General features: G+C 36.1%; 2 protein-coding genes across 2 annotated transcripts; both read right to left on the bottom strand.

Moving 5' to 3' along the window:
- Positions 1-1,192: 1,192 nt before the first annotated feature.
- LOC113668252 (methylthioribulose-1-phosphate dehydratase) lies at positions 1,193-7,914 on the bottom strand. Its single transcript, XM_027184135.2, has 9 exons — positions 7,838-7,914; positions 6,990-7,108; positions 5,852-5,900; positions 5,529-5,587; positions 5,330-5,388; positions 4,762-4,897; positions 4,160-4,220; positions 2,465-2,571; positions 1,193-1,629 (listed from the first exon to the last, which is right to left on the bottom strand). Exons 1-9 carry the CDS (start codon positions 7,883-7,885, stop codon positions 1,518-1,520), a joined length of 750 nt encoding a protein of 249 aa, XP_027039936.2. The 5' UTR covers positions 7,886-7,914; the 3' UTR covers positions 1,193-1,517.
- Positions 7,915-9,629: 1,715 nt separating this feature from the next.
- LOC113668247 (uncharacterized) lies at positions 9,630-10,821 on the bottom strand. The gene is made up of 2 exons (XM_027184129.2): positions 10,602-10,821; positions 9,630-10,363 (listed from the first exon to the last, which is right to left on the bottom strand). The coding sequence occupies exons 1-2, from the start codon at positions 10,614-10,616 to the stop codon at positions 10,007-10,009; spliced, it is 372 nt and encodes a 123-aa protein (XP_027039930.2). The 5' UTR covers positions 10,617-10,821; the 3' UTR covers positions 9,630-10,006.
- Positions 10,822-13,181: the final 2,360 nt, after the last annotated feature.

Below are 13,181 nucleotides of genomic sequence, written 5' to 3'. Positions count from 1 at the left end.
GAATTTTTTTGTTCCACTTATAATTCAACTTGTGTGGTACTTACGAAATAATACGATTAGCTATTACATATATGACGTCACCATTAACAATATTTTCTTTATTACAATACAAAACAAAAATATTTTATGTGGCCGGGAACTGCACAGTACTAGACGAAAGACGAGGCCAAAATGAGATAAGAACATCAACAATTCACTTGGCTGTGCCTCGTGTGCCACTTTTTTGTTCTCGCCACATTTTGTCGTCATCTCCACGTGATCTATCATTGAACCGACGCAGGGCAACAGAATCTGTTTATCAAACAGTTATTTATCTCAATGTCGGTGGAAACGCTGCTGTTTTTTTAATTTTAACGTTAAGTTTGTTTCATGTTTCATATTTGCTCCATCTCTGCCACTTTATCATTGTTATCTTTTCGCTGTTAAAGATGTAGCGGCTTCATTGCAGCATAGAGTACCGCGTGCTTTAATGTATCAAATTTCCAGTCGTGTTGTGTTACTGTTGTTGTTGCTGTTTTTTTTTGTTTTGTTTTTTTTTTTTTTAATAGGGAAAATGGCGTATTTTAAATTGTAAAAGTTTATAGTTATAGAGATTTTAGAGGTTTTGTTAGTTTTTTCAACGTGTGTTGAAAGTTGTAAGCTGATATGTGGACGTATTGATGACAGGTTAAAAACCTTCAAATCCTACATATATTCTAACGAGGTAACGATTCTTGCTCCCTTTCTTAATCTATGTAAATATCCCCGGATTCATCAGTTTTTGAAGCTGATTAGAAGCTGTTGTTAAATTTTCAATTCCGAGTTTTGCATTTCTAGTGTTCTGGTTGGTTCACTCAACTCCGGTGATCAGCTCATATTCCAAGTCACGTTATATCGAAAAAAGAAACGAAAAACGAGCGAAACTCCCAGACAAAAATAGTTGAGACACTACTTCAGAAACACGACTATGAGGTTTTTTCACTCCTCTCTCCCCTCCAAGGTTATCAATCGCCAATGTTCCTGCGCCATCTTACAAACCAACAAGGAGAGGGGCAGGGGAGGCAGAGGGCCCCAACAAATGTGTCTAGGAGTGTGGGTCGTGTGGGTTATTTCTTGCCATGCTCGCACTATGGCGTACGGCCTTCATATGAGAATTTTTTACCATGATTTTCATTAATATTGCACGTGCAGCTGTGAGCAATAAATATCAATATTTTCGTCTAAATTTTATTTAAATTCATCACTTGTATTCTTGCAGTTTGGAACTCTTGGTATATTTACAACCTACCGTACTTAGACTTTCTTAAATGAAATAATTTCATTTGACCATTATTATAAAATTTCTTTGTAGGAAACCCTTTTTCATACTAAAAGTTTATCATCATCATCATTATCACGTATCCCACAAGCCCTTGCACTCAGAACCACCACCTTGCTGCCTGTATACATGATGCACTGGTATCTCCAGGCCAAATTTACCATAAAGCTACAAATATTTGTATGGTCAACAATGTAAACCAGTTTAAACAGATGTCCTTCTATAAGATCCCATTGTCCATATCTTCCCTGGGTTTTGGTTTTTCTGTAGGATCCAGTCCGTGACTCTTCATCTGTACAGCAATGTCGCACAAGTAATCCAGACACTCACACCTGGGAAAAAGGATGTGGAAAAGTCCAAAAAGAGACAAATTAGGCACCATAAAATTTCGTTTTCGTTTCTTGTACAACTGTTTTTTTGGCAATTATCCTCTTTGACTTAAGTGATGCATTCATTCCTTAGAGGACTTTAAGTAGGTCATTTATTACTGAAAGAACAAGGTAACACAAAACACTCCAATTCTTCTTAAGAATAACTAAAATCCAAAGCCTTAGGAAGGCTTCACATGAAGGACTAAATTTGTAAATCCAAGAGAAGTTATTTGAAATAGAGAAGTAAGTAAACTGAGTTCAGACATTAAACCCTTTAAACTCCTAAGAGTGACTAGCATGTACTTTCTCCTACTAATATTGCCCCTGGATTACACAATATGGTTACAAGAATAAAGGAAATGATCACCAACTACAAAAGGTCTTGATTGTTGCTCAAAATTCTTCTGGTGAGCATCTTGGGAAATGTATTGAGAACAGTATGGAGAATATGCATACTGATGTTAGGATGTAATGGATTAACAAACATGGCTAGTCAAACAACACACACAAAAAAACAAGACTGGTACTGATGGTGACAAATGAGGAATTCGCTTGGAGAATTCTAGGTTTTTATCTTAGTCTGTTTTAGTGACAGTAGTTTTCCTACAGTAAACCCTTCAGTCAGGAGAATAAACAGGTACTGACTGTACCTTTTCGTAGAATCTCTCTTAAGGCCATTGAGCAATACTGAGAGACACAACATGACAATCTCCTCAGCTGCACCATAAACACTTATTAGACTGATATTATACATCACAATCTGTAAGTTATGATTCATCACACATATACCACTCACATTGTTTTTGCTTTCTGCCATGTATCTCCCCAGACATACACTCCATGTCGACGTACAAGGACTGCACAAGAGTCTGGATACTGCTCCATGGCCTTTGCCATACTTTCCTTTTGGGTGTAAAGACATACTGAATGAGTTGTCATTATAGTCAGAAATACCTATTACATCAAGCTGGAAAATTTATTTACCTAAATTCAATAGTGTGAGCACATTTCACACTGTCTCTTATTAAACATGCTGATTATGTCAGTGAATATAACGAAGCTTAGCACATTTATTATAAATGTTCTTCAACAAATCATTAACATTTCCTGTCAAAAATGCTATGAAACAATAGTGTCATGTGCCACCATCAAGATATAAAGCACTTGTAAAGTTTGGTGAGCATGTGAGACACTAGAATTACTTACAGCTGCACCTAGAGCAACTCTTACACAACTTTTGTGCTCTCCAATCCTCCTACTTCATAAATTATTTATAAATGCATACAAATGCATGCACCAATTAAACCAAAACAGATAAAATAAGTTCTGCCATAAAGCTGTTGAGATATCAAATCATGACTTTACAGAGCTGTCTCAAAACCTTTGTCTTCAGTTGTTTACTTTCGAATAATTATATTAAATTTGAAAGTGGAAATGTGATCATCGCAGTAAATTTTCCAATTTAAGCAATTGGAAAGAAGAAGCCTGAAAAAAAAAAAAAATCAGGGCTTCAACGGGATTCGAACCCGTGACCTCCGCGATACCGGTGCGATGCTCTACCAACTGAGCTATGAAGCCACACATTGGGAGCGAGGTCAATTTATTGAGTTCATATCTTCCCGTGCAGTGAAATGATGTGGAGTTTATATGAAATAATTCATATTTGTACTGCGGTTGTAGATGAAAGTGGAAATGTGATCATCGCAGTAAATTTTCCAATTTAAGCAATTGGAAAGAAGAAGCCTGAAAAAAATCAGGGCTTCAACGGGATTCGAACCCGTGACCTCCGCGATACCGGTGCGATGCTCTACCAACTGAGCTATGAAGCCACACATTGGGAGCGAGGTCAATTTATTGAGTTCATATCTGATTTTTTTTCAGGCTTCTTCTTTCCAATTGCTTAAATTGGAAAATTTACTGCGATGATCACATTTCCACTTTCATCTACAACCGCAGTACAAATATGAATTATTTCATATAAACTCCACATCATTTCACTGCACGGGAAGATATGAACTCAATAAATTGACCTTGCTCCCAATGTGTGGCTTCATAGCTCAGTTGGTAGAGCATCGCACCGGTATCGCGGAGGTCACGGGTTCGAATCCCGTTGAAGCCCTGATTTTTTTCAGGCTTCTTCTTTCCAATTGCTTAAATTGGAAAATTTACTGCGATGATCACATTTCCACTTTCATCTACAACCGCAGTACAAATATGAATTATTTCATATAAACTCCACATATATTAAATTTGTTACTAGGCACCAGTACTACATTCTAATGCAATAGTTTTTAGAGGTTAACCTGCCTTACAGATCCCCATTTGACTTCAGGGTTCACTCCAAGTGTTGTACTTAAATTCAATGCTTTTTCATGTATTACTAAACATTAATGAATTAACACTTATACCTAATACAAAACACCTTTTATGTGCAGGATACACACAAAAGTCAGTACAGATATTTCAATCCCTAAATCCTAGCATTGTACACCTTCAAGTCTCGTTCCTCTGGTGTGTTTTCAATTATAGGAACAACAAGCTCCTCATCATATCTAAAAAAAAAAAAGAAAAAATGTTTGTCTGATTTCAGTTCACCTTTAATGAAATTTCAAGGAAGGGCTCTTCATCTACTATTAAAAAGAACCACTTGTATCTCCTTCCCCTTAGAAATATTCCTGACAAAAACCTATTTTATAATAACATCCTTCCCTTAGAATTACTTTCCAGTCTCTTTTTCTCAGATGTGAAAAGATTCTTCCAATCTTCAATGACTCGTATAAAATTAATAATTATGTACAACTTACTTTTAACTTCACAGAAATATGACTTGAAAGAACCTCACCAAAAACAACATTTTAAAGAAACTGATTTCACATGCTCTCTCTTGAGGGTATAATAAATACCTTTCACAAAATCCCACAAAGGTGGAAAAGTCAAACCTTTGGCATCTTTGACAGTGAGAAAAGACACCTTGAACTAATTCCTTTCCTAGGATCTTTCTTCTTGAAAAACAAACACCTCAGGAATAAGGTTACACTTAAACACTCTGCACCTTACCCCAACACTGTAATAAAACAAAACCTCCTCACTCACCTGTAATTCACACCTGTTGTACCTTTCTTCAACCCTTTAATCATTTCTTGATGAGTGATGTGGAATTCCTTTCCGGGGTACAGTAGAGTGACCATAACACAGTGCTTGGAGTGCGAGTGAATCACTGCTCCAGCTCCTAACATGATAAACAAGCAACTGCTTTGAGGAAAGAACACTGAATTGCTCACAGTACGTTACAAGCTGGGATGGGAATTTTTGCAAATTTTAGCAATTGGCTGATCATGATTAAAAGGCTAATATCAGTCTCACTAGATATACTTACTGTATATAAAATTCACTATCATTAGCTTACGTACCCATCACTGTCATCTTTCTTTGCTTATTGCTGTGAATTAAAGTCAACTTTTCTGGTTCACACATTTTTCATCATTATAATACTATTCAAAATGGCGTACACTGCAAAAGTCAATTATTGGAAAAAATTTGCTGGCAAATTCTGCACACAGGTGATCAGATTTGTCTCCATTGGCTACAAAATTTTCTGGTGTGTTGCTCACTCATTATTAAATGGAACCATGAAGTGTAATAATACTGTGTATGTGGTTACCTCTCATTGTGAAGGCATTCATAAATAAAGGAGTACATTGGCTTTTCTTGAGTTTCTTCCTGTAATGTGTGATATGAATCAGAAAATACTCTAAGTTAGAAATAACAGATGACATAATAAATAAAGTACAGGTTAATTTCTCTATTCACATTTTTTAAAAGCAGATAAATGTTAAGGAATGTATTGAAATTATAATTACTCTGGAGGAGGAGAACAAAGCTCATTTTCATCCATGTCACACACAAACATGTCTTCAGGCTACAAGGAACAAAACATAAGAGAAAAAATCAAATTGTGTTGAGATGAATGTGTAAAGTCACAACTGGTGTTTTCTCAATAGTTACAGTTGTATATGAAATATAAAGAACAACAAAAAAGTATTTTTATGAGGTTGCAGACTGTCTAATAAGGCCATTAGTATTAACATAATTTTTTGTTCATTAAAGAGTGAAGGAAGAAATGAAAATAAATTTAAAAACAGCTTGGCAAAGCTTTTTTGCTCTGAAAGTATGAACTATTTACCTCTATCCTTTCCTTCTGCACCCCTGATGGTGCAATGAAGATTTCATTACTGTCAAAATCAAAGAATAATGTCAAAAATTGTTTACAAATAAGAACTTTTAACGTGGAAATGTCATGAAGCCTATTTTTTAGCTAACTTGATGCTCTGAATATTCTTCAAGGAAAAGATAATTGCTTTAAAGGGTAATACATGAAAGAGCCTTCTAGCGACAACTTCCAAGGATAATAGGGGAGGAGGGGGAGAGGGTGTTTGCTAGAATGTCTGATCATGCCAAATGATACACCTCAGGGTAAGGAACAGAAATATGGGCTGCTGTAAAGTACAACTCATGCCCTGATCACAAGGCAAATACAACTCAGCCTTTTTTCTCTCCATTCACTACTGTCAACACATTGGACACAAGAATTTTGACACAAACAAGGCTGCTTCTAAAGTCCTCTGAAACATCTTCTGTGAAAGATGTGTGAAAGGGTTTTAAAATTAATTGTAATTTTGGATTTATAAAAGTCTAGAAATGGCAAATATGGACTAGGGAAGTGCTGTGGAGAACAACAAACTATTTTGTCCATATACTACTCATTCCTGGCTTAATCCTCAACATCACCAATTTACCTAAGTACATTATGATTAGAATATTTACCACCTACACATCAGAAATTATCATATGACCAATACTGCCCCACTTGCACAATCCCATAGAAAACCATTGTAAAAGCTGACTGTCTAGGGCCAGGTCTCAAAAACAGGTGTCAAGCCCAGTACTTACTCCACTTTGTTGCAGAGTAGGAAAATAGGAAAGAGTAAAAAGAAATTCCTGCAGTTTTAGATGAATTGTGAGTTTAATGTCCAGACTCAAAAAAAGTAAGGAAATGTTTTTATCAAGGAATCACATTCAATCCTATTTTAATTTTCAACGGTTAGTGGTCATAAGATAAAATGCTTATTGACTGAGTTTGGTCAGGCTGGAGGGAAAATATTTGGCTCTCCGTCATGACACACAGTCCTTGCTGCGCTTGGTCTGTACATGGTCAATAAGTACATGATATATCTGGTGTACAGGCTGGTAAGTTACAAAAACAAAGGAAGGGTGTATAAAAAAATGTCAAAAATACCATAAGAGCAATAATACAAACAAACCCATATTTGATACTGATCCCTCCTCCAGTTCCTGTAACCCAATCCAGGTGATAAAACTGCTTGCATAGCTCAGGAATAAGATTTCTTGGATGTTCAGGATCCCTGTCAAGTTTTGTCACCTGTTTTCAGACATTTTAAGGCACTATTTAAAGATTGATCAATTTAATATTTTTCTTTCATAGCAGTGAGAATGATGAAGAGTGTTTCAAAAATCTGTTCAGTGTAGAGCACCTTCTATAAATGGAAATCCGCATGAAAAATATTTGAGGGCCTTTTTCCACAAGGAAAACAGAACAAGAGTTTCCAAACAACGAGCTAAAGGCAAGCGAGTTACAAACTTTTCCTATGTTCTACCAACAACTAAGAGGGTTATTACCATAACGCTGGTAAACCAGTAGAAAGTGTGGTCTACTGCTTTTGTAAAATAAACTTACTTGATGTTTCAATTTCTATGGATTTAATGATCCAATCCGGACACTAGTAGTATTAATGATTTTTCAAAATCAATTTTGTCTACAATAAATTTCTAAGTTCGATCAATTGGAACTTTTCCACGTTTTCCTTAGTATCGATTGGTGGTTGTTCTCGAGCTCTGCGATGCCGAACCTGAGTACGTGATTGTTACAACATAATTTAGAGACTCACTTATTTTCCCTTGGACCAACTTGTTATACAGTAATGTAATTACAGTTTGGAACCCTTTAAAAACGAAAATTTAGTAGATTCGTGTCACGGACACTCAGCTGACATTTACACAAACCAAAGTACCATATCCTCTGTGAGTTAGATCACCAATAAATGCCATAAATTGAATTTCTTCAATGGATTAAGTAAAAATATTCTTTTACCTTAGAGTATTCTGCTGAAAATTCGTCCAAACTCGATCTCTTCGCCATGGTCACAATGCCCACGATAGAAAATTTGCTGCCGTTTTTAAGTTTGCCCCAGGGCCCCTCTGGTTTAACTCTGTGTGCGGGAAAAAGCGCTTTTTTCCGCGCCATTTTTAACTCGTGAATTGAGCGCATGCGCAAGAGCGAGTTGTAGATACGATGTGGGGAACGGCATACGGTTGCTCGCTCCCTCGCTCGGTCGATTCTTGTATACTTTTTTTCGATTTTAGGCTTTTGAGTGCATTTGACAGTTTTTGGCGAGCAATAAACAAGCGAAATGGCGACCTTTGTTGCTAAGAATAGTGGTGGGGTGACAAAGAAGCCAACGATAATCTTAAAAGAGTTTTTTTTTTCGTTTTAGTTTCAACAAGCGGCGCCAGCGACTGGCAGGCATTCAAAGATTCACACTGAAATAACGGAACAACCTTCGTTTTTCATAAAATTGTAATTTACAATCCTTAAACTTGAAAACAATCCGAAGATTCATTGAAAATATCACTTACTGCGAAGCGCTCGGAGTTTACAGATGTTCAAAAGCTTTTAATTTCCAGTGTTTCCACAATTTTCTGTTACGGCGTGAGATTGAGGACAAAATCGATCATTACGTGTCGTATCGTGTTTTTTTCCTGTGTGAAGCAACAGAAGATGCCGGCGACTAACGAAATTACAAGTTAACACGAAAATAAAATAACACCTAAACAAACAATTTTAGCTACCGATTTTCAGTGAATTTTTAAAGAACAATTTTCTCTTACGTTTCAAGACAATTCGATGATTCAAAATACATATTACGTACTAAAATGCGAAAGTTACACACCACAAAGTCGATAAATAGACCTGAAATGAAATTCTATCTTGTTATCGATTATACGTTGCCTAGCACGTGACTAAAATCTACCCAGGCGGAGATCCAAAATGACGGTGGCAGTCTTGGCTTAGTTATATCACTCAAAACTCATTCCCGTTTGTCTCATTTGATAAAGAGGGAATCGTTAATATTTTCATTAAGACAGTATTGCCTTGATTTTCTAATATTTATAATGATAGACAGTAAATTTCACTTTTCACCCACATTTACTTCCAACCTTTTCTTTTGAACCAGAAAGAGAAATGATATACGCTTAAAACACATGACATCATCCACCCTTGTCAAATGCAATAGCATGATCATTTCAATTGTAATGCCTTCTTATTCCAACGTTACTTTGTTTCTTTGCTACATTAGCGAACACTGAACTACTGCTCTTACTCTAGATATGACAATCAACCTCAAAATTCCCTGAACCAGATAACATTAAACATAATCCAAAAAATCATGTGTCAATTCCCGAGTTTGCTCACAGAGCACTTTGATTCTTGAGCCATATTAAAGTAACTAAAGCGACCAAGTTAACAACCATATATGGACATTATTCCTCAGCATTCCTTAGGATAAATTTCAGCTCTTTTCTCATTACACTGCTTTCAAAGAAAGCATGCAAGTATCCTGGTGATCGCATCGACAAAACAGAAGTAAGGCCAGGAGTAGTCTCGAACCCAGAATCTACCGTGAAATTGTAACTGAAATCGCCGTAAAAGGTCTGGGTACGAGACTATGCCTGAAGCGAAAGTGTAGCGAGAAAGAGTTAGGAACGATCCTTTAAAAAAGTCCTGCACGATCATTTTTCATCGATGAAAGGGATTTTCTCTTAAACATTGTCAAACGGCACTACAGTAAAAAATTGGAGACGATTAAGAGTAGGAACATATCAATTTCAAAGAATTTATTAATCTTGTGAATAACATTTTTGTTATTCACTCGTATACTAAATAAAAATACGCGAGCAATCAGTATAATTTAGACTTTCATTACAGTTTCACCGGACAGAATTCAAGTGAAATAAATCTGAATAAATTTAAATCAATAATAACTTATAAATGACGACAAAAATCTTTCTAGATGTCGTTTTCCTCAAAAGTTTCGTTGTTGAAGATCAGCTTCATACAAACTTACAAATATTAATACTCTCTAATAAATATAAAAAATCACTGAAAGTAAAAATATAACTTTCGGTGGTCGAAACAAATGATGGGTTTCCTGTGTTCCTGACACACTGTAGAGTTGGAAAGTCTTTGGTTTTAGCTTTTCTATGGTGCACATGAACAGGCTGTACTAAACGCCACCCCTTCCATCGACTTTATATGGGATGGAACACATTTCCTTTGGTTGTTGTTGTTTGCCATCGAACTGACACATGCTGTTTTGTAAGACGTAATTGCCTTGCAAATGGGAACAGTAACTGTTCTGTTGCTTGGCAATGTGAGTGACGCATGTCTACCAGTGTAACAACTGGGCTCGTCACCAGGGGACCTTTTCTGTCTCCATGCGGCAGCACCTAGCGTGGACGGATCTCCGCCATCTTCGATTCTATGCCCGATTTTGTTTAATGCAATTGCCCGACCATTTCCAAAATGAAGAAAAATTGCCAGGAAAATAGCAAGAACCTAGAAAATAGCAGCTCCGTCAATTCACTATTAGCAATATATATTATGGTGATATTCACGATTAAATTGCATCTTAATAGAGATCTCAATTTTTTCTGCCTTTTAAATAAGTTAACAAGAAAAAGGCAGCTCCTCTGTCTTATTGCCGAGTAAAACTCTTTGACCGAGGAATAAAATAGAAAAATGAAAGGGATTCTACAAACACGTTTGAAAATATCTAGGACCTTCATTGTTTTACCTTGTAAACTTCCATGACTCAATTTCTTGTTATTTCTTGTTGGTATCGGCGAGAAGTCTTCAAAACTTGTTGCTCTGTTTCTTTTCTTCTTTGAAGTCGATTTTGATGCCGATAAATCTTTTTCTCTTCTTAAATACAATTTTGAGTGCTCCTAGTTTGGCGCTGAAGTAAATATCTAAAATTGGGTAACTACCGCTTTCCCTAAAAAATTACCCCATCCGTTTTTTTCTGTTCCCCTCGGTGTTCCGTTCTCATTCATGTTGTTTTAGTGCAGTTTCAATGATAAATCATGATTTCTTTGATCGATCCTACAACTAAATTTAAAAATGCCTTTTGAGAAATCTATAACTGAACTGCGTTGGTAAACAGATCTGAAAGGATAAGCAAATAAAATAGTTCTGTTTTAAGACAGACGAGTGTCACCAGCCACATCTTACATAACATAAATCGAAGGAGGTTTTTTTTGTCACAAACGTCTGGTTTAATTTATAAATACAATTCAATATTTCTTTAACTCCTTAAGCGGTCTCTGTGTGGAGAGAGTTTACGTCAGATCAAACGGGGAATATCAAAAATTTAAAATTACTTTCAGACGTTGTTTTTCTGTTTGTTCATTCATTTGAACAGTACGTAAAAATTCCTGCCGATTATGACTGAGACCTTGAACTGAAAAGCAATTTTCATAGCTAACCACTTTGAATATTTTATCAGCTACCACTGATGGAGAAAGGTTGTCTGATGCCAAATTAAAAACATGTATGAAATAGCTACACTGTATACTACCACGTCATATTATTACCAGATGATAGCAAGTGCATGATGGCAAGTGTAGTCGAAGGCAAGCAATCATAGCTACCTTAGGGAAATCATCCCAACAGCACGAAAATGGGCTTATGTAACATAAATCTTTGATTACAAAAAAAGGCTTTCAATATTAAAATGTAACGTCATATCAAAGTGGTGCTTTTATTATTTATAGCTTAACAGTCTCAGTAGACGAGACTGTCCAACTGCTCAAAGAGATAACATAAGCTGCAAATACGACATTAAAGATAAGCATTATTTTGACTGAATGCTTAACGTTGTATTTCGATAAAAGGAAATCTTCGGGTTTTCATTTTTTACGTCATTGAAAGAGGTTTTCGAAACCGTGCCAACTAAAAACTGGGAGACATTGTTAGTTTTAGCAAAGAAAAACTTCCCAAAAGGGATAAATGTCAGACATAAGATACGATACTTAGATAAAAAGTTGTGATATGATTGTGATCCGTAAGAAATGATCTCTCCTTCTAGTATCCGTGACAGAATCTAATTCGAAAGTCCTCAATGAGTTATTTCTAAAACTGTACCAGAACATTCTCGGATGCTTTCTAGTGGATACCAATGTTTATTTAGTGGGATCTGAAAACCACCTTGCGAGGAACCATGCATCCTCGATGCAATTTTTTTTAGCTTTAATTGATAGTTACTATCGCGACAAAAAGAAATTTAGTGAGGGAAAAATTAAGCAATGGACCACACTTTCTACCGTTTTAGTGGCTTAATAACCCACTTGGGATGTTGGGAGAACACGAGAAACGTTTGGAGGCGAGTGATCCACAAACTTTTCTCGTGTTCTTCCAACATCCTAAGTGGATTATTAAGCCAGTAAACCGATAGAATGTGCCGCCTATTGCATTTATAAAATGGACTTCTTTACTGATGCTATAAAAGATAGGTTTTTGACCAGTCAGGGTGATCGTATTCTCTCAGATATTTAAAAATGCGTACGGATGTCTTAAGTAAACTCGGCGGGCTGTGATAATAAGTTCCGGTAATATGGATCAATAATTATCCAAGTTTCGGTATGGCATCATTACTCTCTTGAATTAGGATATTCATGTCAAATTGCGGACATTATTTCACGCTCTTCTTTAATCTTAAAGGTATTCCGATGAAAAGTTTATCTATTAGATCTGCAGGTGTGTGAGGATCTATAAGAAATGAAGAAAAAGGCCGTGTCTGCATGTAGTTACTGATTTATCTATTACATAACTCACTAATAAAAAAAGTTTTTTTTAGTTAGGTAAAGAGGGATAAACGAACAGGTCTAATCAATGCAGAGATTGTGGCAAAAAAAAAGACTTTAAGAGCAGACTTTAATTTGTTGGTAATATTAACTGAGAACGGGGAGTGATCTAATAAATTAGAAGTTGTACAGTTATCAGTTGACAGATCAGGAAATTAAAAGAAATAGAATGGATAGTCTGAGTTAATGTTCATTAACCGCGTGGAATAAGGACGATCATTTGACACACACTTCAACACGCTGCCCTAACAGTTAAGCAAATCTTTCTCCGAAGATTTAGGGTCGGATGAGAGACTTAAACACAGGTCAATAGAGCGGAAAACGCTGTGTGAGAAAAAATCGGCCAAAAAAACTGACTTTCAAAAAGGTTCCGTTTATAGATCTCATAAAAATCCGGATGGATGGTTTTTAAGGTGGATGTGTGGTACCTCACCTATATAGGTAAAGAGCAAACATTCGTCCCTGAATTTTCGTCAAACATTCCATTGATGATAAATAGTTCGGGGTAATTT

Source organism: Pocillopora damicornis, chromosome 10 (genome assembly GCF_964200805.1).
Source record: "Pocillopora damicornis chromosome 10, jaPocDami1.2, whole genome shotgun sequence".
Classification (NCBI taxonomy): Eukaryota; Metazoa; Cnidaria; class Anthozoa; order Scleractinia; family Pocilloporidae; genus Pocillopora; species Pocillopora damicornis.
Note: the sequence above shows the minus strand (reverse complement) of the source record. Positions and strands in the feature narration are given on the sequence as shown.

Bases quoted from the DNA above. Each gene is read 5' to 3' on its own strand.
- LOC113668252 (XM_027184135.2), bottom strand. From the start codon at position 7,885: ATGGCGAAGAGATCGAGTTTGGACGAATTTTCAGCAGAATACTCTAAG. The intron at 7,109-7,837 runs GTAAAAGAATAT...GTCTGAAAACAG, and splicing joins TTTCAGCAGAATACTCTAAG to GTGACAAAACTTGACAGGGA. The intron at 5,389-5,528 runs GTAATTATAATT...CACACATTACAG, and splicing joins CTTTGTTCTCCTCCTCCAGA to GAAGAAACTCAAGAAAAGCC.